Below are 27,290 nucleotides of genomic sequence, written 5' to 3' on the forward strand. Positions count from 1 at the left end.
CCTACTCTTGTTGGAGTAGGAAGGAATAATTACAGGGATTATGAACGTGGCACTGAATGTCAAGGCATATTAAAACTGGTTAGTATCTCAAGAGCAAATCAAGATTATTCCAAGGGGCTGCTTTTCTGCCTGAAATTGAATTACAGCATCGAGTACCTTATAAGTAGATGTACTTAGTAACTAATTTTGTTGGTGTATTTAAGAAGTTACTCATCTCACCATTACCAGAATGCATCAAAATTCTTTGTGCTCCCCAACATCACCATTTTTCATCCAGTATGGCTCCTCAGGTACAGTAACACCCTGTCACTCATGGAGAATAAGGCACACATGCTGTGCTGCAATCTGTATCACACATGCCAGGTTTTATGGAAAAGGTGGCTCATACAGTCTGGATCTTGGAGAAACCCATTGCTCAGCAATTCCTTATGCGTCCATAAGCACATTTTATTTTGTGCAATGATGCCAAAGCAGGGAACTAGCAGGAATTGTTCAGTGTTTTTGTAGCATGATTTCCTATGCTGGCAGCAGGAAAAAGCAAGTTCTCACAGATAACCAAGGAAGCTTAAAGATATGAATTTGATACATCATGCAAGACAGTCAAGGAGCTCTTTCCCAACCTAAATAGTTCAGAATGAAGACTTGTCAGAGGACTCAGCTAGAGCTGAACATGTGTCATCCACTTATAAGGAAGCTTTAACATCCTTGCTGCTGTTCCACCTTAAAATTCAAAAGCTGGTAAAGGTATTGCATACTTCTAAGTGGGATCGTAAAGCAATAGCTTTACAAGAAATGAGAATTAAATAAACAAAATAAAGAAATGAGAATGATAGAGATTTGTGCTCTATTTCTTTCCTCCTTCGCTACTTTAGACATTTGAAAATGGTTGAAAATGCAACTACTTCATGATTAGTCATATAATCTGAACAGATGCAGTTTGAATCTTAAATCCCAGCACCTGTCCACATTATTTCAAGCTGATCTTTACAGCGTGGCCAGAGAACCACTAAACCAGATCTATTCTTCCTAGACATCTGCCTGCTTGTAAGGCCTTTAGCAAAGGGGACAGCTGCTGACATTCAGAGCTCTGCTGAAGCCACTGATCCTGTGCTAAAGCTTCTTTGGGCTAAATTCAGCAAGAAAGGGAATGTAGGGATTCAATTCAGTCAGAATCAGAAGGAAAGCAGCAATGCTAAGCCAGTTGTTCAGGGTGAAAAGGGAGGAAGACATGGGATAAACACCTTGTGGGTGTCAGAAAGGATTTTCCTAGCTCAGGATGTCCTGAATCGGTTTGACAGTGCCTGTATCTTTCTCAAGCCAATACAGGGAGAGATGAAATCAGTACTTTTGCTAAAGAGCAGTTGGATTGGTATTTTCTAATGGCTGAAATGAGGAATATAAATCCCAATGAACTAACAAGTAAATAAGTAAACTAAATATCAATGATGTTACCTTGTGAAAGTAGTTCTACTGATTTATTGTAACACATTTCTTACACACCAACATTTGAGGGGCAAGACAGTCTGCTGAGAGATGACATTTGGTATGACAGTTGGTTCACAAAATGTTATCATATATAATACTATCCTGATTCCCTCCCAATTATTAAAGAGGTCTGAAATGCAGGTTGTTAACAATAATGAAAACATAATGCATTTTACCAACTAAAAAAGTAAAAAGGAAAAAATAGGAATATTGTGATTTTTAAAAAAAGAAAACATCTTTAAGGAGTAACTGCAAGAGCCTTTACAATTTATACTCAAATCAATTTACTGCTGGTAGATAAAACCACAAGGAAAATACTCGAGTGACAATACAACCTTTCACTGCCTAGCTACATCTACTTTACATGGTATCCTAGGTCGTTGACACCAGTGCTGGTCCAAGGTTTTGCCACCTCCAGCAGTCTCCATGGCAGTACTACAATCTCCATACATTAACAGCTGAAGAGGAAAACAGTATGTGTAAAATACACACACACACACACACATATGTTTTACGTGTAATTTTTTAATTAGTGATTCAGTGGAATTGAAGATGATGTACAAGAGACTGTAGTGACATGACAAGGGGTAATGGATTCAAACTGAGAGTAAGTTTACATTAGGAAAAAATTCTTTACTGTGAGAGTGGTGAGGCACTGGAACAGGTTGCCCCAAGAAGCTGTAGATGTCTCATCCCTGGAAGTGTTCAAGGCCAGGTAAGATGGGTCTCTGATCAACCTGGTCTAGTGAGTGGCATCCCTGCCCATGGCAAGGGAACTGAAACCAGATGATCTTTAAGGTTCTTTCCAACCCAAACCATTTTGTGACTCCATGATTTCATGCATGAAGAAAGTATCTTTGCAGAGAAAGCACTGAACATTCATTATTCTGGGTGACTATTTGTATTGCAGAAATGATATCCACACCAAGGACTCCTTACGCCGATATGTGACACACCTTCATTTACTTGGTTGTGTGCTGTGGAGGCAGAAGCTGACATTTCTTCTCCCCTCTGAAATGTGCCCTCTCACAGCACAAAGCCTACCCTCAGACTCCAGACCAAGCAAGCCTGTGTGGGGGACTGCCAGGATTAGTCAGCACTAGTGATGAGAACAACAAGCATCCAGCTTGTCAGAAGTGCTGTGTGACTCAGAGTGACTTCCAGAGTCCTTCCGCACCATTACATTTCTGCATTGTCCCTGCACATGCAGAGTAACAGATGACTCAACACCACCTTATTTTAGGAATCAAGCTAACCAAGCGAGCGCTCTGTGATGTGAGGGCTTGTTTCACAAAGGCTGCTGGAGTTTCACAGTGACATTCTTCCCACTACCTGGAATTAGCAGGTGTATTTATTACCTGGCAGCTGTGGGCTGGGAGAAAACCCCCATACTGAAGTCATCTTTAATACAGAGCCAGATTAACATAAAACATGAAAAACAACTATTACATGCTCAGCGCAGGCAACCAGCTGTGAAGTCTGTAGGAACAAATATAATTTCTGTAACTTGTTACTAATTGCCTGTAATACCTTCATAAACCCCTTTCCCCGTGGATTGTCCAGCAGGCTCTCAGCTATATTCTCATCCTTCAAATCCAGGCAGTATTTTGGAGTACCACATTTTGGGAAGAGAAAAGGTCTTGAAATTCATGTTGTTTTTCACTAATCAATAGCTATTCGACCCTGAAAAGACATAAGAGCCCATTTTAAGCACTGCCTTTCACTCACTGTAACTGAAATTGTAAATCCTACACACTTACAGGACAATCACAGCACCAAGTCTAATTTGTACCTTTTGCAAAGGAAAACTTTCACCTACTCCAATGCTTGAAATCAGATTTCCCTTCTCACCCATTTAAATGATGGGAAATGGAGTTTTGTCCTTCCAAAAGACATGGTTAAACACTGACATCTGAAAAATAGGAAACTATGCAGCGAGATCTCCCACTGCTGCCCTCTACTACAGCTCTTTCCTTCATTCAGGTTTCTCTATAGCATTGCACCAGAGACTGCATTAGTAAGGGCAAAGGAAAAAAACCCTGAACTAAATGTAGGATCACAACCCTGGACCTACAGAACGGAGCTTGCCTTGCACAGGAATTTCTCTGCAGATGGCCATGGGAGACCATCCTAGAGAGAGAGGCCCAGGAAAGCTGGAGGATCTTCAAGAACCATCTCTTCCAGGTTAAAAAATGGTCTATGGCTACACACAGAAAAGCAAGCAGAGGTGGCAGAAGGCATGGAAGCATGAAGCAGGAGCTCCTGACTAGACATGAAAAAGCAGCATACAGGAGGTAGAAGCAAGAGCAGGCAACTTGGGGAGATGCACCATCCAAGCATGCACAGGTGGGGTCAGGAAAGACAAAGCCCAAATGAAGTGGAATATGGAAGGTGGAAAGCAAGGGAAAAAAAGATTTAGCAGAGAGATCATCAGCAACAGAAAGACTAGGGGAAAAAAAAGGCACGGCAGAGGAGTGGGGCAGAGGAGCTGCTGACAGAAAATGCCAAGGTACTGACTGCCACCTTTGCTTCTGCTGTTACCAGCAGGAACAGCCCCCAGAGCCACCCTGGACACAGTGCAGATAATGGCTGTGTATCAAACCACTGTTAGTATTCACACCACCAAAGCACCAATCTGCACAGGTAGTGCTGCTTCACTGACAGCATCACCATCTGCTTCTGCCCATTTGCAACTCACCTGCTTGGACTCGCCCTTCACCCATCAGCGTTTCTCAGCCATGGTGTCCCTCCTGACAGGCTGCACTTGCAGACCCCACGTTGTATAAAATAGGTATTCAGCATACTCTAAATAATGCAGTCAACCTTACTATGACTTCTGGATGTGTAAAATGAAAACTGAACAAATATGTAGTTATGTAATGTGTATTTCAACAAAGTCTATAAAGAGGCAGAATTATTGCAGTACAAAGTATTTACAAAAGCATACAACTTCAAAAAAATCAAATTTATTTTACCGCCAAAATTATTAAACACTAAAAAGACAATCTGGTAGCCTATACATTAGGAATGTAAGTTTTCATGTACAATCAGAGAACACTTCACTGCAAAAAAGGTGGGGTGAAAAACTGTGTTTCTAAAACAGTGTCACATAATGAGCTGAAGAATGAAAGTGTGAAAATTCAGGTTCTCATGTGAAAGACATACATCTATAGACTGATGCAGACGTTCCACAGACTTCAGGGAATATCAAATGTGCACATCTAGTCTTAGAAGTAGAATTATACAAATACAAAAGGCAATATATTATACATCTATATACAGCACAGTAAGTCTCAAAGACCAACAAAAGGTACTGGACAATTACATTAGAAATTTCTAGAATTTCTCATAGGAAACCTCCTTAGAGAGAAGTGTGGCTAAAACAGCTCTATTTCTGTACCTTTCAAATTTGTTAGGTAATCAAGGCAATTCAAGACATTGAAATCCACTCAGAAAAGTCACTGCAGCTCTACAGCGAGTGGTTAGAGGCCATACACTTTTTGCACAAATGGTAAATATTCTCACAACAAAAATAATTCTTCTCAGCTTCAGTGAGTTCTGCAAGTGTTGCTGTTCAAAGCCATCCTTGGAAACAGTGGCCTCTGATTTGGAACAGTAAGGTCAGTTATAAACGTCAGCAGTGAAACAACTTCTCTTATTACAATGTGAGATGATTCACTCCTACATAACATTTTCCCTGCAGAATGGTGCAGCTGTGCATGTTTGGAAGGTATTCATCAGAACTACCCACTCCTGGGCAGACTGTAATATGTGGTGTCTTAATGGGTTTCCTTTACACTGTTAGAAGACATCTACTTTAACAAAGATTTTCCATCTGACAGTCTGAAGTGATTGGATAATGCTCAAACCCCCATGGTTTGACAATTTTAGAAATATTTGCTTCCTGCCCTACTTCCCTCATCACTCTTCCCACCTCTCTCCTAATCCTGCACCGTGGATATTTGGTCAACAAATAATTCTGCCTCACTCTCCCTTGTGCTTTTTTTTTTTTAACCTTTCAATTTTTAAGAAAATAAAGAAGCACAACTCAAAGTTTTGGTACTCAGGAAAGAAATTCTTTAGACTACATCAGTATGAAGGTGAGATGTCAGCTCACAAAAACACACTCCTCACTGGGTAGGTGACTCCAGAGACCAATACAAATATGTTTATATGAAGCCACATATCTATGGACAGAACAGTCTTTAGTACCAAGAACCTTTCCTTTTATCATTTTCTCAAAAAAGTACAAAGATTTATGTTATTTCAGTTGAACCAATAAGAGCCTGGGTCTTGGGTTCAAGCCAGACCAGCTGGATAAAATAAAAGGATAAACAAACTTCATTTCAACACCATTTGGCTTGTAGCCAAGAGTACTGGAAGCATTATGTTACATATCTACACTTTATGGCATTTCAGATCCTAATTTGAAATCCTAATTATTTAGAGCTAAATCTTCCCAGTATAATAAAAATTTTTTTATACCAACACCCAGCTTGAAAGAGTGTCTACCATGGAGGTAACAAACAATTATGAATTAAATGAAACAAAGCAAAACCAGCAGAATTCTCAAAAATTCTAGCCCCTCAACACTACCTCACAACTAATACCATAACAACAAATATTTGTGTACTGCAATTTTATTTATCTATTCTAGTTTTATGTCAATTTAAATTACTGTAAATTTTTTCTAATGCATTCTTTACATCCTACACTGCAAAAGCAGATTAGGGAACTGGTGTAAGTTTTGCAGGTTATTTCTTTGCAACATCTAGATCAAATTTCAAGGGAAGGAAGAGCTCTGCATTCACTGTGTGTAGAGACAACCAATGCCAACTATCAGCTGCTAACACCCTGCTGCTGCTGGTGGTTATGCATGTCCAGCAGCCAGATGCATTAGTCAATGTGTAACAAATTTCCTGTCTAATGTGCATTGCAGAAAAGCCTATAAAAAAGAGGCTAAATTTTCTGCTGTAGAAAGTGTTTACAAAAACAACCTCAAAGAACCAGTTTTTCTCACTGGTCAGTATTAAAAAATAAACAGGGCAAATTTGTAGTTTATATAAGTTTTCATGTAAAATTAGGAAAATACTTCACTGTAAAAAGGTGAAGTACTGCATTACTAGAATAAAATGGTGTCACACAACAAAATGAAGAAAGAGAAATTGTGGCATACTCCTTTAAATTCAGGCTCTTGGGTAAATATGAACACCTACAGACTGTTGGGGTTATTCTGGATACTTTGGTGCATTCTCAGGAATGTACAAATCCAGTCTGTGGTCTTATTAGTACAATTATAAAACTTACTCTTTTCATTAATTAATAAGCTTATTAATTGATATAAACCTGAAGAACATTAGCTGTTTAAAAGTTACTTGTGCTTCAGTTTAAGTCAAAAGTATCTATAGTTATCTCCAAGCAAATGGGAAAGTCTACCAGAATTTTAGTGTTTGTTTTTTTACAATGTTCTTTATAATAATGGACTAACAGCTGCAGAAATCTGGACAGTTGGGAGCAACTATGCCTTAGATCTTCATCCTACTTCTCCACTCATAATAATATATTGTCTGTTCATCAGCTAATAACTGCTACTGGAGTGGCTTTGTCAGCAACTGCTTCTTCAGATTTCTGTATAAGAAGTTTTAATGTCCATTTTTGATTAAAATCTTAACATTATAAAAGTTGTTGTCAAACTCACTGAAGGCTAAAGGTTAGGTAAAACCTTGAACAGATTGCTGGTTTAGAATTTCGAACTAGAAAAATAATAGATATAAAAAACCTTAGGAATTACAGTGCTACTGATATTTACATTATAGTTCCCATTTGTGCTTGCAAGTTACTGAAAGTACACATCCTTTGGTAGTATTCTCTTATTCTCAAGCATGAAATTCCTGTTAAGCACATTCAAACTCCCAATTTGCTTGCATCAGTGCAAAGGGCTCATATTTCTACATAACATTGGTACCCAAGCACATCTCTTCCCCACAGACAATAAAAATACTGATGACTGGCTTTTGTGAGTAGTTTTGGAACTGATTTTTAAGAATCCTAAAGAAAGAGTCTGTCACATAATTTTTAAGAGTGACTATTACAGCAATTGATAACAATTCCCAGCCACAAGCTCTGCTGCTGTATTACTTTAGGCCCAGTTTCGAAGACATACAGATAACCCAAAATGCATCTAAAATTGGACTTATACAGGCATAAAGAAGTATGAACATTGCTACATGTACCAACTACCAATACAAAAGTCACCAGAACACCAAACAATGAAGTGATGCTTCTAGTTTATATTTACATGTAAGCACAGCTCACATGTAAGACAATGTCTGTTCTTACAATGCTCTTCCAAAACTGCATGACAATACTGCAAGACTCCTCCTAAAAAAAACCCTAAGTACTTGCAGTTTTGCCTATGCCAAGTGGAAGACAAAAAGTAGAATCTGGGAGAGACACTCTATTTGTTCCCACATTGTACATCTGTAAGAAGTCACACACCCTGGCCAGTGACAACAACCAATTAACACTTGTTCAGCTGGTGAAGTTATAAACTTTCCATGAAGCTGTAAAGATATCAGAAGCTGACTCAAAATAATTATAACTGTTGTCTATTCACTATTACTGTCAAACATGAGCCAAGTAAGAATTTACGGGTTTGAGACTTAAGGAAGTAACGTATGGCATATTAAGAGCTTAATGTACCAATATCAGGATAAAGTCTCAGTAATTTATTTTTTATACTGGCCAATTTAATGTCAATCTGTTGACAAAGTTATGCTAATACTGGGAGGTCGCTGCTGATTAGGTTGTTTGCTTAAAATAGGAAGATCTGTTCTTTCTGTTCCATATATCAGTTTTTCCTCCTGAAGACTGCAAGCTGAAAACCTGTTTGCCTCTGTACCAGAGACACCACCACGATTATTTGGAACTGGGACACCACTGACCTGTTCAAAGGATTTACTAAACACAGTAGTGGTTGTTCTGGCCAGGCTATGGCTGCCAGGCTTAGGCAGGGACTGACTGGTTGTCAGTGTCAGTCTCTTCAGAGAGACAAGCTCTAGATTCTCACTCATGGCTCTCTGAGTTTGTTTCCGTGACAAATGCTCTCTGCAGGTTTCCCCTTCTTTTTCTTTTCCTCCAGGTTTGTTTCCTCCAGACCTTCGTTGGCTCTTCCCTAAGAGGTTCTTGCTGCTCGTGGTGCTGCTGTTGGATAGGGCAGACTGACTTGTACCAGAAGTAGCCCTAGAGTAAAACCCTTCATCGGTTTCTGATACTTCTATCAGTTCTTCCTCAATTGCTAAGTCAGAATTATCTGCACGATAGAAACAGAAAGAAAAAATTAGCAATTGACTGTCTCACATTCATTGATTTTACATATTGTTCAATTTTGATATTTATAAGCATGAAGCCATAAAGCAGTAAAACAGAGAAGAGAAGACAACGCTTACCTATTCCACGACATTTTGGAATTAAGGTTCATTAGGGTATAGAGTTACAGCAAGTAATGTTGAATTAACTACATCAAAAAGCATGCCCCCAATCTCATTTTGTTGTGATTTTGAAGGAAAAAAAATGCATTCTTGTTAATTCATGCAAGAAATTAGAAACTTAGAGATTAGAAAGTACCATACAGAACAAAACAAAAGTGTAAATCTTATTTTGAGCAAGTGAACCACTACAGGATTTGGCAAAGCTCGTCAATTACAGAGGTATGTGATCAATGCCCCAGGACACCCTATGGCACCTGCATGTTTAGCAACCCAAGAATGCTTTAGGACTGAAAGGTCACTTTTCTGCATCACAGGTCTGGTGGTAAGAGTTGGAAACTCAAGCACATGAGTTTTTGTGCTCATCTCTAACAACATGAGATCTGCAATACACCACGAAAGGCAGAATTTGGGAAGTCTGAGTTACAGAGCAAGATACTTTTAACATCCATTTTGATGGATTTTTCATACCATTGATCACTGGATTTTGTAAACTCTCATAAATATCCTTAATAAACTCAAAGGTATGTTGAGTCTCTGTGTATTTTCTCCAGATTAACTAGTAGATGTCCAGATCTACTTGTAAGTATGTCATCATCGTATGTGGCACAGACAAAGCTGTGTGCAATACATGCAACTGTGTTATTACACATGCAAATATATTAACTGCATACTTTAATTCTTGAAACATGCAGCAGTGACCCTTTCAATCAACAGCGGTACCTTACAGTGCAGCTACAAGTGCTCTGCTAAAACTGCACTCTGCCAGATGAGTTTATTCCATCCTCCATCATTTTTCTTACAGATTTTTGCCTCCTGATTTCTGGCAGGCCTTTGCTGTCAGTTCTAGGTTCTGTAGCTGTTTCCTGTACTCCCTGTAAATGCTGAACATCATTTTCTGCTAGAGCTCTGCTCTTTTCCCCATTCCCGGTCCTCTCTCCAGCCACACTTGTGACACTAATCTCAGGTATGATAAAGTTGCCCAATTCAGTAGCATCATTACCATTCTCTGGTTGTTCTAGAATTAAAGATGGATAAGAAAAAAAAAAAAAAACAAACAAAAGATGTCTGAAACAAAACATGAAACAAAAGCCAATAGATACAGATGACTTAAGCATTATAAATTAAAGCAGATGTACACATATTAACCTCTTGTTAATTAGCAACATTAGCAGGTATGGAATTTTGCTTTATTTCTAAAATAAATAGCAGTCTTCAATCTTTCAGTTATTGGCCTGCATCACATACTGGAAAGACCCACGCTTGACCTTTCAAAACTGAAATTTCTGAGGATCTTGAAACACATTGTCAGAAACAAAAGACCAGCTCATAATTGCCTTTTATGACTATGTTCTCCATATCACCATGATAGAGTGAAAGTTACTTTTACAATGAAATGGCATATCAACTTCATATATTATCATTCAAGACTAGAAAATCTACACATACAATGTCACGATGCTGCACCTTGGTCAGCCTGAAAGCTAAGAGTGAAACAACAAAGTCAACTCAAGCACACTTTGACAGCCATTTTCTTCCTTCATTTCAAAAAACTGTTTTCAACGGGAAAGGTATTTCTGGATACCCCAGAAAAACTAGTGGAGAAGAGCACTGTGGCACAGAAACTTGACAAGACTAAAAATGCACTAAAAGCACAGCTCAGAATAAATCTCAAGTGAGTCCCTATTTTATTCATAATGCAGCTCTTCCAGACCAGAGGATTAAGTAAGGACCACCCAGACCATACAGCCAGTCTGCTGCTGCACATGACAGAGGCTGGCAGCAATCTGAACTGACAGTAGGAAGTCCAAAACCAGAGGAATTTACAATGAGATGATTTCTCACAGTGGCAGCTCTAATGCTCTTTAATTCAAGGTGATCCCCTCTTCCTCCTGTCTCCTCCCTGAAGACTCTCATGCAGGCACTGTGCACTTCTAGGTCAGGGGGCTCCAGCACTGGGCTTTTCACTACCATTTGTGCTGTCTGCACTGATCACAGCTGAGCCAGAAGGTTATTCTGGCAGGGATGGACATCAGTGTCCCCTGGTATATCAGCTATCCCTTATTTTACCTGAAAATTCTAATAATCATAAGTCTTTCTAACTAATCAATGACCAATCAAAGTATCTATTTAACAAGCTGCACCACCCGAAGGAAATGGCATTAATAACTGGTGCTATTCCTCACTGAATTCCTGATATTTGGGACAAAACTCAGAACCATTGACTTATAACAGCACTTTCTGCAAAAGTCTTCTATTTCCAGTAGCAAAAGTGGCAAAAAGCTCCATGAGCTGGAATAGTAATAACAATAAATAAACAATTGTGATAAAGAAAGCACCACCAAACATAGCCCTTTTTTTTCCTAAAAACACAGAAGCAGAAAGGTCAGTAAGAAGATCAGTGCTCTGACTGGCCTCAGTGCTCTAACTTCACTGGAGTGAGGAACTTGTGCCTCTCCAATGGCAATCTCTGAAACTCCTTCCTGCTGCCCCAGGAAGGGGTTTCTCCCAGAGAGAGAAAAGGACAGAACAGAGTTTAACTGTCAGAAAGCACTAATTATCCAACTCCAAAGAAAGAAGACTCAAAGTACACAGCAGAAATCAGAAAAGCAGGGGAAGATTTTTTTTTTTTGGGTAAAAGATTCTGTATAAAAGCATTACACAGTTATGGTTATTTGGTGGTGTGCACTTCTAAATGTAACATCCAGCTGTGATACCAGCACTTCACCCAATACTGCTGCATTCCCACAGCTGACTGACCATTACTACAATGAACTGAGGAAAAAAACCCCAAAAAGTTAAGAGCTTTACTCATTATAATTATGTCTAAAGGAAATATACCTTTCTCTGAATTTAACTGACTACAGGAGGAAACTAATGGAAAAAATGGGATATGGGGTATCTCAACTCCCATTAGCACTGCCTACCATAGCAGCTACAGGCTTGTAAAAGTACACAATCCACACCCTCCATAGCAGCACACCCTCCTTATTTTACAGCTTTTAAGGACATCCAAACCTTCAGCTTCATGGAGCTTGGTGGTGAAGATAATACTGCTTTCAAGCTGGACAGCTCTGGGGGTCTAACCCTTGAGAGAGGGCTATTAATGCCCAGTACACCAGGTAATGCAACAAAAGAGAAAACCAAGGACACTGCTGAGCATTGTGGAACTGATGAAAATTAATAATTACATCAGTTTGATTGTTAACATAGATACACCCACAGCAGTTGAAGGAAAATGTATTTGGTGTCACGTTTCTGAATGCTTTGAGTAGTACAACCAACTCTCATAAATGCATTACATGTTTACTAATTGCTAAAACTTAATTCAAAATTATAATCTACCTTATTACAGTTGCCCAGATAATTTACCTCAGTCTGCACAGGCAAACTGACCATTCAAAATGCAATTCAATTTTAACCCCCACAAGCTCAAGCTGCATGTCCTGCACAACTGTGTTAGCATATTTAATTAGTCATAAAAGGACCAGGCTTATACCCTAAGATTAGCATTAACTTCAGATTCTTGTAAGTTACAATTATTTCAGGAATTAATACTGTTAAAAGAGTAAGAAAATTCAAAGACTAGTATTTCTAAACCTTGTGTAAATACATAAAAGTCAATTTTTGCAGTGGAGAAAAAAGTAACTTTCTGTCCTCCCTTGCTAATTGATGTCTTTGTTCTTGTCTTATGTGTCTCACCAACATTTGTTCAGCTCTTCTCAGCCTGTTACATCAGAGTATTTCTGATTACACACACCTCTACAAAAGAGCTAATGCTCCCCTCCAGGTGTGATAATTTGTAGGCAATCAAATCCAACAGCACTAAACAATTTGTTGCCAAGTAGTGGCTAGTATCAGCTCACTCAATAAACAATACCCATTTATGATTAGATGGATCTGTTTTGCAAACCAACTTCATACTGAGTACCTCTAAAGTACCTATCTGCAAAGTCCAAATTCACAGATGACTAATTAAATTTACTAATTGAATTACTAATTGAATTTAAAAAGTCCTTCTAAGTAACTGCTCCTAATGAACAAATACAGGGTTAAGTATCACAAGAAGATTCAATGTTAAGTCAACCTTTATTCAAAACTGACTTCAATCTAGAGTGCCAGCAAAGGCTAGCAAGATCTAATGTCTGAAAACTTCTTAAATTTCGTAAAATTAATTTTTTACGAAAAACTTCGTAAAATTAATTTTTTAAAACATAAAGAAAATAAAGCCCCTGCTTCTCAGCTGGAAATGTGATTCACTGGGGTTCTTCTGTTTTATTTTACACACATATGTAGTGACTGAAAGTTGCTGCCCTTGCTTCCCCAAGAGATAATTTGCTTCATCAGTCTATGTAATGTATAACATCAAATACCTCTCAGCTGTCTCCTCTGACTTCCAAATCTATTTACACTAATTTTTATCATAATGAAAATAAAAATAATCCCCCAAATACATTTTTCCTCTTACACTGCATGAGAGAGAGAGAGAGATAATAATGGTCAAGAAGTACAAGGTTTGTCATCTAATTTCTACCAATTCCAATATTCATTTTAATTCAAACAAGCATGTCTAAGCACAAAACTTGTTATTCTTTCTGCATGCCAATTGTGAAGAGGTATTTCATATCTTTCTGTCCTCAGGAATTGTGTGGCACTGAATTAGTTTAGTAAGAATTTTGAAAATGAGAGACCATCCACTCTCACCTTAAAAAGGCTGTCCAAGTCACAAACAAAAGGTTTGTTAGGGTTTTATAATGAGAATTTTGAGATTAGCCACAGTGATTTATGCATGGAATATTTACCATTTAAAAGAACACAACTGGCAGTCACTTAGCTAGGTACCACAGGTTCAGCTTTGGACTCTTAATCAGCCCAGTCTTTGCATAGCCTTCAAATTTACAATTACTCCCACAACCTGCCACGTGTTCCACCCCAACCCACCTTACATCATGTGATTTTCTTCCTCTTCATTAAATCCTGTACTGTTGAGACAAATCCAACATTTTCACCGAAACCCAAACAAAATGTTGGCATGAGCTGTTTTGAAAAAGTCCTCAATCTTTCAGTCTTTATCTCTGAATACTGACTACTCACTCCTTGCTTGGATTGCACTCACTAGATTATTGCTGTTTCTCTCAATTTGTCCTACTTTATAAGCCTCTCATAAAACACAGCATTCCACTCCACTTCTGAATTCAACTGGTATTTTCATTTCCCTTTCACCTTACTGTTATCTGCTGCAGGGCACACCTGTCACACACTTTTTTCCTTGAACTTCACCAAGCCAGACTCCCTGCAAGGAGGCAATAACTGTAGAAACTTCTCTATTCCTGTATTTGCTGAAAACTTTGCTTTCTTATAAGGATGTATCCAATACTCATTTTGTACCATTGTAGTGTCCTGTAAACACAAAGGGAATGTTTATTTTAATACACTTTCAATTTCTCTAGATGACCTAGAACTAAGTATCCTTGATCTGTATTACTCTCCACCATCTCATTTGAAAAAGCATCAAAACCACTCAAAAATAATAGCTAACAAAATTGCCAAGCCTCAGAGGGCTTTTGTCCATTTAAAAGTTAAGAGATCATACAGTTTTCTTGCATCTGGTCAATAATCCATGCTTAATAACTTTAAGGCTGAAGAAAGAAAGCAGCCTTGAGATGTCAATAATGACTTGCTACTCCATCTCACTAAAGACACTAATGTTTAGCTCCTCGGGTTTGTCTGATGGTTTTAAGTAGTTTTTAATCAACTGAAATGAAATTTGGGTGTTTTACCTTTCTTCTCTGCCCTTCACCCTCTCTGGCAGCTTACTATTGGTACTAATACCACAAATGTGTTCTACCACCAAGTGTTTCTCAACACTTACCTGAATTACCTCTTGGCCAATTTATGACTTAGCAAAATTTTTCTAACTGTTCATATAGTACAAAAGCTCACTTAGTAACATCCTACAGAAATTTTAATGGTACTACACAAATCTTCAGTGAACCTATTAGAAAAGCACTCTAATCTACACTCATGCTCTTAGCCTGTAACCAGGATTTCAATCCCAACAGAAAAATTGCCAATTCTGATCGCTGGTCCAGTGGCTCTTCCCTCATCTGAAGATGGCAAAGGTGAAGGAATACAACATTTAGACTTAGAGAATGTCTTGCTGGTACTGCTACTTCTGCAGTACATTCAGCACCATTTTTTCCTACTTTTCATCCCAGACTTGTGTTCTGCTTTGTGGAAGCCCTTACACTAGTTTGCCTAAATCTACAGGCCTTTGGCTGGAACAGAGGCAATTTTCTTCACAGCAGCTGATATGGGGCTGTGTTTTGGATTTGGGGTGGAAATGGTGTTGATACAGGGGTATTTGTGTTATTGCTGAGCACTGCTTGCACAGAGCCAAGGCCTTTTCTGCTCCTCACCCCACCCCATCAGCAAGCAGGCTGGGGGTGCACAAACAGCAGGGAGGGGACACAGCTGGGACAGCTGTCCCCAACTGATCCAAGGGGTGTCCCACACCATGTACCATCATACTCAGTACACAATGCTGGGGGAAGAAGGAGGCGGATATTTGCTCCTTGTCCTCCCAAGTAACTGTTAGGCCTGATGGAGCTCTGCCTTCCTGGGCATGGCTGAACTCCTGCCTGCCCACGGGAAGTGGTGAATGAATTCCCTGTTTTGCTTTGCTTGCAGGCACAGCTTTTGCTGTACCTGATTAACTGGCTTTATTTCAACAAGATTTCTCACTTTTACTCTCTCAGTTCTCTCCTCCATCCCACTGTAGGGAGTGTGTAAGCAGCTGTATAGGGCTTACTCGTTGTGTGGGCTTAAACCTAACACCAAAACATAGTAGTTTACCCCTCTATCCTTAAATCCAATTTTTATTTAAGTACTTTAAGACAGATGAGGTTCTGTGGTAAAGTTCTTAAATATTTATTTTGCTTCAGGCACTAGAAATTAGTTTTCAGAAGAAAGCAGGAACATAATTTTCTGTGGAAGCACTAATTGTGTACACCTCCCTTTAACAAAAAGGGTTTGTGTGTGCTGTGTTTTTTTAAAAACATGGTTAAGGAAATAAAGAATATACTTCATCTGAACTGTGTTGAGATTCCCATTCGCCAGTCAAGGAAATAATAACTTCCAAATTGCTGCTTGCCTATAAGCAATAAATATGTGAAATAACAAAATTCTCAATATTATTTTAAAAACATGGAAAAAGCTAAGAATTAATTGCAAAATGTGTTTCTTACCATGCCTTTTCCATCTATGCCCTCTTATAGACATGCTAGTCACAGCATTCCTTGATATTCTGGATGAAGTAGGTGTAATTTCAACCTGAATGCATCTTGTACCTTCTTTACTAGATTTCATGGCACCCTGAGGCAATGAAGCTTTTATTGCATTAGCAACCTAGAACAGAAGAGATGCACTTAAGTTCTTATCACAAAGGTACAAATTTTAGAAGAATTCTGTCGGAGATTCTTCCTATTTCAAGAAGAATACTGTGTACAATTCCAATTTATGGTCAAAAAGCACGCCACCTTTTTGCATGGCCTATAAAGAATGTTGGTTGCAATTAACTCTCAGAACTTCCAATTGACACTTTCTTAAAGTTTCCAGTTTCAAGATGTGGCTATTCCTTCTGTTGCACCATTAGCTTAGTTCTGAAGACTCAGAAGTGTTCTGCTGAAAACAGCTTGGTCACAAGGAAATGTGACACCATGACTAAGTGCAGTGAAAGCCCTGTGTAGTGTGTGCACCTACAGACTGAGCTGTTTGCACAAGCACACACACAGCTTCAGGTTCCTGGCATCATCCTGTATCATGCATGCTCACAGCAAGGATTTCCCAGGCCAAAATTTCTACTCAACAAAGTACTGAGTAGAAAATAAAATACCTACCAGCAGAGGTTCTGGATACAGCTCAAGCTGTGCTCTATACAAAACGTCATCCATAGCTTTTCGAGCCAGATCCCATTCTCCATTATAACTGCAAAGGTAAAATTATATGGAATAATGAGCATCTATGTCAACAGATGAACCTTCTTGGTCACCTAACCTTCACAGCTCTGGTGTTCCTTGAGAGTTCAGTTCAGAGAATTGGAACTACTTGTGTTTGTTAGCAGTAAGCCTGCTAATTAGAGAACTTTGAAGTAGCATCTATGGAGACAAAGTTTTATTTTCACTGGTCACCCCAAGCAGTTTAAAAATTATATCATTAGCTGTTGATCAGCTACTCATGAAATAATCTGAAATACAATCAGGATTTTTTAATATTACTCCATCTTTTGAGTGTTCCTGTATTACTAGTCTCCAATTATTTCAGTTACTGAGTGAGTGTCAGAACATGACTTTCAAAAGGTAGATGACATCAGCATTTCAGAGGAAAAATATAACCTCTTTTCCTTAACTAGACTGATGTCAAAACTAACCATGCAAAAATGTGAACAGCAGACAATGCCTGGGAATAGTTTTTACAGTATTTTCTTCCCATCAGCAGTTAAACCTATCAAGTGCTGCTCCAGCCATCTTTCCCCAGTGTGGCACAAGTAACTTCATCCAACTGCTTGGAGAACTATCCCTTCCCAAGGACCCCTTATTGCCTCACACAACATGTGCCCATAGAAAATGAAATACCTCCAAGGTAGTGTGTCTGAACAAGTAAACAAATTAGGCTGGTATTTTGTTTGCATATTAGAAAAAAAAAAACAAAAAAAAAACTTACAAGGCATAATAGATCCCTGTTAGCATTTGCACCATGAATTCAGATGAAACTGGAATCCTACTGTTGACTCCCTTGTACTTTCTCACTTGTTGGCGAGGATATCCACAGACACAAATTCTGAAGAAATCATACATTTGTCATTGATAAATAATGGGGAACCACCCTTGTAGGTCATAGACTTGCAATACTTCACCAGTACTGATCAGTTTTTAGAAGCCCTAAGGAGTTGCTTCTTCTAAAAATGCAAGAATGACATCCAACTAAGGTAACATTCTTATGAAGAGAGACTTAGTAACTGCCCAGATGCAAAAAATCTGGATTTACAACTTTGGATCGGTACAAAATATTTTGTGCTGTAATTTTCACATTTACAATCTACATTTGTAATTTAAGAAAGTGATAAAAATTGAATTAGACTTACTAGAAGAAAACACATTTATTGTAGATCCTAAAGAAAACCCCCTAAATTCCCCAATGTTCAAACCAATTAAAGGAGTTATTCTATATATCCAAATAACAGAATATAGATTCCATCACATCCAAACAGGACACTGAAAGATATTCAGGGCTTCTGACACATATTCCCAGTACTCTAACATGGTGTCTATTCTAACATGGTGTCAGGGTAATATTTTCAATAAGCAGATGAAAGACAAAACCAGTCAGGAATGCAGAAAAATGAAAGAAGTTAAATTGTATAGCATTAAATAATTCAGCATACAGACATTCAACATTTTGAAGCAGAAGGACTCGCTTGCATCTGCTGATAACTTGCTTGGGGTTTTTTTTGGATGCTTAAAAAATTATTTATTCCAAATACAATCAAAACCTAATCAATCAGAATAAGCAACACCAGTCTCCTTTCCACAATCCTTAGTGTCTAAGTACTTTTACCTCATATATTAAAGCAGTTTATCTAACAAAGATCTTGTAATTACTCTTGTAAATATTGCTAAGTGCTTCAAACTCCGAAGTCTCTTGTCTCCTTTGAAGAGAAGGAAATCTTACAGGCATCCATTATCATGCTTTAGTAGTTTATTTAGTTGTTATTCTAGAAAAAAGCTGCTGAGGGTGCCTTCTTGGTCTCTTGGGTTTCCTGGGTTAAGGAGAGCATTCTAATTTTTCCCTTAACATACAGTCCACTTTTGAAAATCCAGAGACAAACATGTTTACTATCCATTTCTCTTCTTTGAAAAAAGATATTGGTCAAAAAATAGACGTTGTAATTAAAGCTGAGGTAGGCTTTGTTTTGTTTTGAGGTCAGGAGGGGCATGTTGGCACTGTTATTTTGGTTTTTTTGGAAGTAACAGCTGGTTTTGGAAATGCTCAATATATCCATAAAAATGGATGTATATCTAGTTCCAACATCTACTATAATTACATGAGAGTTTAAACCTGCACAGCATCTGAATTTATTTAGTAAACCTGCAATGCAAAATACTTTTAATACACACTTCTAAAAGGCACTTCTGTTTTTTCTTTAGTTAACACAGCTACAGCTACTGTCATTAAAAACAAACAGTTCCCTTTGACTTCTCCTCTTACAGGAGAAGCTTAACCTGCATATAAGCCAGGTTATTGTTTCCCATTTTGAGATCTCAACCCAAAGTTATATAAGAGATAAATTAAAAGCAAATATTGCAGCTGTAAACAGCTATGAGAAGAAGTCAAGTTTAAAAGTGACCTTTGGGAACTCAAAGCTTGTTTTTAAAAAAAAAGTCCTAACTTACTGCACTTCAATTTAGTAATGGCATTTCAAGAGTAAACAACCTACAGAAATTACCTTGAAGAAATTTGACACAATGACTGAAGAGACATTGCAGGCATGTAGCTTAAGGCAGCATTGTAACAGAGCAGAAGGAAAGTCAGCACTTCAAACCTGGGATTTGAAAGAAACATTGCAATTCCATTACCAATTTTATTTTTTAAAAGAAAACAAATTTACAGGGAAATTTTTAAGAATTATTTGAACAGATTTGGCATTGTATTTCAATTTAATCAGCAACTGAGTAAGCTTTTCCCCTACATGTAGTAATATGCCCTGCTGATCTTTCTGCATCGACATTTACACGTGTTTAAAACAAAAAAACCACATGATAAAACCCAACATACACCTATCCTCCTTCAGTCTGCAACTATACTAAAAATTAGAAGCTCAGATCTATTAGGGACTCTCAAGCAAAATCCCATGATACAATTTCACCTGTTCTGGGCTGTCAGCATCTCCCTCTGAGGATGAGGTCCACTGTACACAACCCTGGACAAACCGTGCTGCGACAAAGCTCCTTCAGTGAGAGCCATGGAGCCAATGCTGGAAGGCTGAAGGAAAAAAAGGGCATTCAGAGCATGTCCACCTCAAATTCTGCTACAATGAAAGTGGAAATAGGCAACAATACACATCACCATATTTACATATGAATTTTCAACAGGTTTAATGCTATCTGTTTAGATGTGATCTGTTCATTTTACACCAAATAAGGCATATGGCTTCAGAAAAGAAAAAAAAAAATACATAGTTGCTGCATGGGTATTATGCAATTATGACTATTCCACCTTGAAAAGGCCTCAGAGACCAGTTAGCAGTATTCTGAAATCTCAGAAGTATGTTCCTATGTCATCAGACAACATGTTAAAACTACTTTCCACTTTTGTTCTTAACAAACAGGCTCCCAAAGCATATAGGGCATTTGAAAGACCCAGTCTGCATGCTCTCATTGGCTTGAACTCCATGCCCCTTCAAGTTCTGCCCAGTGAGATGCCTGCAGCCTTGGGAGATATTTGATTGGCCAAGACCCCTGACAATCATGGTAACACTGCCCTTCTCAATCAGGAATTTCACTTTGTAGCTGTCACTTACTTCATGATAGACAGAAGGTTTGGACAAAGATGGAATTGTGAAACTCAGCACTTTGTTATGTCCCTCTTTGTCAACTATCTCCTGAAAAAGACAGAAGATATCAATGGTTACACTGTACTACAGAAAACAGACATCCTAAAGTATTAAATATTATTTATTATGGGGACTGATAGGGATACTATAACGATCCAAGCTGCAAGCTAGAAATTCTCTCTCTATTTCCTTTCTACCACAGCACATTTTGCTTGTTAATGAAAACTCTTCAAGTAACTTGGCCAAGGGCACATCCATTTGCATACATAACCCACATTAAAAACACTAAGAGGAAACATCATGTTTAAAACAACACGACTTTTTTTTAATTATACATTCTTTGCTAATTGTGAAGGTTAACAATCAATAATTCTATTCTGAAAACTATTAACTATCAAGTAAGCACTCAACAAGTAATTTGTTTTGGAAATATTACAGCTCTGGAATGACTGCAGCCTCGTAAGGTTTGATAGCAGCAGACCACAGCACTTGCAAAAGCCCAAGTCTGATAATTCACTCTATGGAATTAAAAGAAGCATGTATGCACAGCTTTAGAGAAGCTACTTTCCTGAAAGATACCACCACAGCAGTAGCTGGCAGACTTCTTGCTCCTGTAAGCTAACAGAAGACTAATGGGTAAGGCAAAACAAGATGTGGTTTTGTACCACAGAAGAGCACGGGAGTATTTTAAATAAAAAAAAATTTAAAAGATCCAAAGCAGACTTGACCAAAACAAACACCACACACTCGATTTTAGTTCCCTCTTTTCTAAATTTCAGCAGCTGATTTCATATATCTAGAAGTAATAATTAGAAAGACATTTCAGTGTCTCCTAACACCCATGTGTTGGAAGGCTGAAGGTCTAACTTCACATAGTAATTATTAAAACTCCTGTCTTAAAATAAAAGACGAAGCAGTAAAGGAAGACTGAAAAGGATTAAAAGAGCACACAGAGCTGCTCCTTCTGAAAAGCTGCACAGCTTCTCCACTCTCCATATAAACCACTATACTTTAATTTTTAATATTGCTCCTGGATAAATGTGGAAAACATGTTCTTCAATATATAGGAGAAAGGGAAAGAAAATGGCTACATCCAAGCTTCTAAATTCTAAAAATAGTAATATTTGTATTCTTCATTATAATCAGATTTTTAATTAAGTTTCAGGAGTACATTTCAAGATGTATTTGTAGTGTATGATGAGTATTAAAGTATATGAAGTGTATTAAAAAAACACTCTGATAACTACGGCTAGGAAAGCAAAAAATTTCAACTGCATGCATTACCACTGTACATCCCTAAGCTGAATGTAGAACAATCCAGTTCATGATCTCAAGGTTCAGCCACAATAATTCCACACCCCTCACAATGCAGCCAATTTAAAATTATTCTGAGCAAAATTTTTCATTTTTCATTTTCCTTCAGCAAGAAACTGCAGGACTCCTACTGAATGTTAAGTTTCCAAGAGTCCACTCCACATATTTAGACTATGGAATTACTTTTATATTAGGCTTCGTGTTTCCTCTTGGTTTTGAATACATAAAGTTGTTGGTTAAAGAGAAAGTAAGTAACTAAGCAGGTCACCTACTACCTTTTCAACCTGTACACTAAAGAACAATACCATCTTGATTGTTTCAGTTATAAATTTTATGCAACAGCAGGGAAGAAGTCAGCGTGAGTACAAAGCACTGCTTTACCATAAGCATTCCTTATGTCTTGAAGCAAAACAGGGAAGAAAGTTCCCCAGAGCCATGCTGATCTCTACAGCTTCCTAGAGAAGCTTGCTGTGAAATTCTTATGACCCCAGGCAGCTGGAGATGGAAAGCCAAGTTACTAATTGAGAAAGAACCTCTTCACAGCTAAGAGAGGATGTTACCAGACTGGTTTCAAGCTTAACTTAAATGTAATCTCTTCTGGGAGAAAAACAAGTGATTACAGTCACATCCATGAACCACCCTAAATTACTTCATCATGGATAGAAAGGAGTGAATTGCCTTAAGGCAGAAGATAAGAGCAAATGCTTTTCAGGAATGTTCTTCTTGTCAGATACAACTAAGCATACAGAAAAGGCAGGGAGCTTGTACTCTGCCTCAGGAGGAGTGGAACATAAGGGCTAGTGTCTCTTAAATTAGACTCCTGGGTGAAAAAGATATTTCCATTTGCTTGGTGAAGACACCTATGATTATTTCTAGGAGATGGATACCAGCTGCCTTCTCCAGATTTTCAGATGAAGAGACTTGATATCACTATTTTGCTTCACAAAAAGCCTTCCTAAAACAACCAGAACAAACTACACAGACAAGAATCCCAACAGACATAAAAAACCACTAAGTATTTCAAAATAGCCATTAAAAGACTAAAATATGGTGCTTTTAAGGGTTCCTTATTAATTCTGTTCTTCAAAGCACAGATATAGCAACAAACAGTCAAGTATTAGTTGAAAGTAATTTTTTTTTGTGGTTTTTGTCCATATAGTCAAAACACAGGCAACAATTTCCAAAGCAGTGCCTTGAAAGTTCTCAAGCAGAATGTGAGTTTAATCACCATACCAAAAAATAAGTAACAAAAAATTCAAGAACCACAGAAAGAGCAGAGAAAATATTGACCAAGAAATGAAAGTTCATGTTGAAGATTTCTGACAGACACCGATTTGAAGAGTTGGGACTGAAATAATCACTTCATTTTAATTCCAAAACAAAATGTTGAAATACAAACCAAGTTATAAACTCCTAGGAGAAGAGCCTCTATGCATCCACTGCTCTGCAAGTCTCTGCTGGCTGAGACAGCAAGATAGCACCACATCAATTCTGGCAGGAACTGCAGCGTAAAGCGCAGCAATTGCTCCTCACCGCTGCGGTAGAACTCAAAGAGCTGGTGGCAAACTGGCTCCAGAAGCTGAAATACAAGTTACAATCATGAATGAATAAAACATTACAAAAATCTGCAACTTTGCCTGGATCAATACTTTAGCCAAAACTGTAAACTGATAAAAATGACATTTAAGTTATCAGGGCATGACTGATACAGTAACTGCTCAAGTCACCTTACACACTTTCATGCCTATAACATACTTTTGTATGATGAAAGTAGAGTCATTCATACTACATGAATAAAAAATTCCAATGGCTGCTTTGCCTTGGTTTTGGCTCACTTCCTCCAGCCTCAAAGGCAAAAAATAGAGGATAGTTATCACATCCCTCATACTTCTCAGTATCTCTAATATACAGGCAAAGTACCTGAACAAAAGGTCTTGTTATTCTACAACTCCAAAAGCATACACAAAATGAAGCTAGAAGCTTTACCCACCTAGTGAGAAGAGCTGTATGACTTATATTCCAAGTATTACAAAAACTTAATACAAAATAGAATAAGTTTATTTTCCCACTCTCATTATAAGCTTCTAGAAGCTTCAATGTATTTATACACTTGAGACAGAAATGGGAAGCCTCAGGAGTAATTTTAGAATCAAATTTGTTAAGCTGATACAAGTGGATGTAAAACACTGAAGTGGAAGTAATACACTGAGCTAGACCAAGTTAAAAAAAGATTTTAAAACAATGAAGTTATCATCCTGATGGTGTTTCTGGATTTAATGTGCCTTCCTTTGCTACCACCTACCTCTGATATAAGGATGAAACACTGTGTTAAGCACCACTTGTCAATGTATGGAAATTAGGAGATTTCCTAATTTTCATCAATTAGAAAATATTGTCAAAAACAGCAGGCACTTTCAAAGCAAGCTGAACTACTAAATTCAGTCCTGCTATTTATCTACATCACAGCTTTAGTTTTAGTAGAGTAAGTTTTCAGAAAAATAAGAAAGGCAATTCTATATTCTTCCCTTTATTGAAGCAAAGGAGGCAAAATCACCAGGGAGACCACGCTAGAAAAATACCTGCTTGCTTTCCTAAGCTTTTCCTCCTGAACATGGAAAAAAGTCAAATCAACATTTCTTACCTCCCAAAGCTACTTCTGAAACTGAAAGATCTTAGCAGATTTGAGTTCTTTTTTAAGAAGTAATCTGGGACAATCTGATCCATTCTAAAAAAGAGGAACTTTTAGCTTCTGAGAGATATAGCTCCACTTTGGAAATATCATCCCTGAAAATTCTTCAGTAAAGGCAAAAAAGCCATGCCAAGCTGAACTAGTCATCAGTTTTAAGAGCAGTACAGCAAAGATCCTTCTAGAAAACCTTACCAGCAGAACTGTGCTCCGTATTCAGCTTATATTTTTTACACAATTCACATCCTTCCCATAATGAAGTACCAGTTCTGAATGATGTGTTTGAACTTTAAAAGGCCCATAAATAGCTGTGACAGGTATCCATGTTTACATCGTTATCTCACTTCAGACAGCTTTGTATCAGCACATTGAGATGCATAATCAGTACAAAACAGATTTTCTTCCTCAAAATGCCACCACATGCTACAACCTAATATCAAAATGCACTAATGACTGTTGCTGTTTCAAGATATCATTTTGAACTAAGCAGTTCTAAAAGAACTAGACTGAGACATTTTTTAATGCTGGAACAGAACAATGTCCAAGCAATTTCATCCCTCTTCCTTTTAAGCTGCACCCAAGTGTGTTAGACACACCAAACACTTGCTATTTCTTAATGCAAGTGCCTGTTTGGCTCCTATCTAAAAAGACAGCAAGAGTGTTTTAAGTAAAAAGCAAAAGAACTTCAGTCTTTAAAAAAAAAAAAATCACATATATATTTAATTATTTTTGACCATAGGAAGTCTTTAGTGAATTTTAAGTCCTTTAAATCTACACATCTTCTGGACTCTCCTTTCACTAAACTACATTTTTCACCTAGCAAGTGGCTCAGGAACCTCAAAAGTAACTAATAAAGTCTTCAGTAACACAGCTACTATGAAGTGGATGTTAAGCAAGCAGTCCATTTATCTTACAAATGGCTAATTAATTTTTTGGAAAAGCAAACCAAAACAACTCATATAAAAAGCAAAGATGAACCAGCAGAAAAATGCAGTTACAGATGCCAATACCCATGATTACTTTTCAAATGCTTAAAAAAACCCTCATCTATCCCGCAAAATAAGATTAATCACAATTTTATGGTACTCATAATTATTGTAAGTGCATACACTCAAAGGTGTACAGATAGGGTTGTTTGTCCATTTTTAAACTCTGCAGTATTTGTAGTGTTCATGCATTAATGCTTCCCCTTTGCATTACACTCTTGAGATAAGAGAGGACAGCACACACCCTCCACAGTGCAGCAAGCTGACATTACACAATGCAGCTAACAGATCTCAAACAGCAGTTGGAAGATATTACTTTTCTTTTTAACTGCTGGCTTGTAATTGTTTTCACAATGTGGAAAGCTCCAAGTGGCCTCTCCCACAAAGCAATGGCTACTTGGAGAACAGTCCAAAAAACATTTTAGGACTTTTTCTCAAGGCAGCACAACACTCACTGTCAGCACTAGCTTTTCATTTCAATTCAAAGTCTTGCTAACAGGGAAATCTTCAATACCTTGCTCCTGGAATTATCCCAACAACCTTTTCAAGCAGAAGTTGCAGCAGCACCTGCAACTAAGGCCCCTGAGAAACCTAGTGATAGTCAGAAGTAGTAAGAAATCAAAGAACTTATGAAAGTATTAATTAGGCTATCAACAGGGAGACTCATCAGATTTACATTTTGCTACGAATTCTGAAGACCAGACAGGCTTGACTCAGTAGTTGGAATGATTCACGATGCATTTCTGAGCAGCAAATTATAAGTACATTTGTTCTTTGCTGGACAACCTGAGAGTTTCACTATCAGCATTCTCTCCAAAAGCATATATATAAAAGCTTTTTATCTTCTGACCTTTAGTACTGCCATAAGCTCAAACTTTGGGAAGCTGCCTTATTTCTGGGTCTTTTCAGAAGAATTAAGGATTTGGTGCAGTATTAAAATAATGCACAAAAGGACTTCCAGATGGTACAAGGCAGTTAACAACAACACAATTAAACCCAGATCAGGATGTTCTGAACATACCTGGACATTTTAAAACAAGGGCAGTCATGGGACACAGAACCTTCTTAGTACAGGTACTGAGAAAACCTGCCCCCCCTTTCCCACAATTTTTTTCACATTTTCCCCTCATTTCAGTAAGGGTACATTCCATGTATAAATCCATGTCTTTATATCATATGCATGTCAAACAACAAAAAAAACTTAAAAAACCTAAGCAACAATTTAAAATAGATGGCTAACCTAACTTGTTCTCTTGCATTATATAGACAAGCTTCTGACACCAAGAGATTCACATTCAAGTTTTAATTACAGAAAGAATTCTGTCAGACACAAACATCTTTTCAATTCCTTGATGCATTTCTCAATTCTACATCCAAGTCCTGAAGCCCATGAATGTGACCTACAAGCTTAACTATGATCAGTAGGTTACAAAACTTACAAATTTTTTTCCATGATAGTATGTCATGGCTAAGAACAACTTTTTGAAGGAGACTCTTCATCTATTACCTAGCATACAAGGTCTTGGTTTCATTCTGCCAGTGTTATGTCAGACATTTTGGGTGAGAGATCCAAAATACTCACTTCACTCTGTGGCTCCTGAATTACTTTATAAAGAGATGAAATCAAAGCAGTTTTGTCTTTCAAGCTGGTAGCATAGCTGGATATGGATGCTTCTGGCAGTGTCTGAAATAAAAAATATTATAAGCAATTTCTATCATTA

The 27,290-nt window shown here is 37.8% G+C and overlaps 1 protein-coding gene across 5 annotated transcripts in view; it reads right to left on the minus strand.

Annotated features, from left to right (window-relative positions):
- Positions 1-4,435: 4,435 nt before the first annotated feature.
- HYCC1 (hyccin PI4KA lipid kinase complex subunit 1) overlaps positions 4,436-27,290 on the minus strand; it is a 43,321-nt gene continuing 20,466 nt past the window's right edge. For 3 of the 5 annotated variants that reach the window (XM_071429184.1, XM_071429183.1, XM_071429185.1), the window contains exons 3-11: positions 27,152-27,253; positions 23,297-23,476; positions 20,551-20,631; positions 19,897-20,012; positions 19,477-19,572; positions 17,694-17,810; positions 16,871-16,958; positions 16,220-16,379; positions 4,436-8,797 (exon numbers count right to left, since the gene is read on the minus strand). In XM_071429184.1, the coding sequence (XP_071285285.1) occupies positions 8,241-8,797; positions 16,220-16,379; positions 16,871-16,958; positions 17,694-17,810; positions 19,477-19,572; positions 19,897-20,012; positions 20,551-20,631; positions 23,297-23,476; positions 27,152-27,253 (1,497 nt within the window). In that variant the 3' untranslated portion in view covers positions 4,436-8,240. Of the gene's footprint in view, positions 8,798-9,695; positions 9,991-16,219; positions 16,380-16,870; positions 16,959-17,693; positions 17,811-19,476; positions 19,573-19,896; positions 20,013-20,550; positions 20,632-23,296; positions 23,477-27,151; positions 27,254-27,290 lie in introns of all 5 variants that reach the window. The other 2 variants (XM_071429187.1, XM_071429186.1) reach the window with 2 other exon arrangements.

The sequence above is a fragment of the Agelaius tricolor genome, unplaced genomic scaffold, assembly GCF_023055355.1.
Source record: "Agelaius tricolor isolate 1412-34295 unplaced genomic scaffold, bAgeTri1.0.p SCAF_6, whole genome shotgun sequence".
Classification (NCBI taxonomy): domain Eukaryota; kingdom Metazoa; phylum Chordata; class Aves; order Passeriformes; family Icteridae; genus Agelaius; species Agelaius tricolor.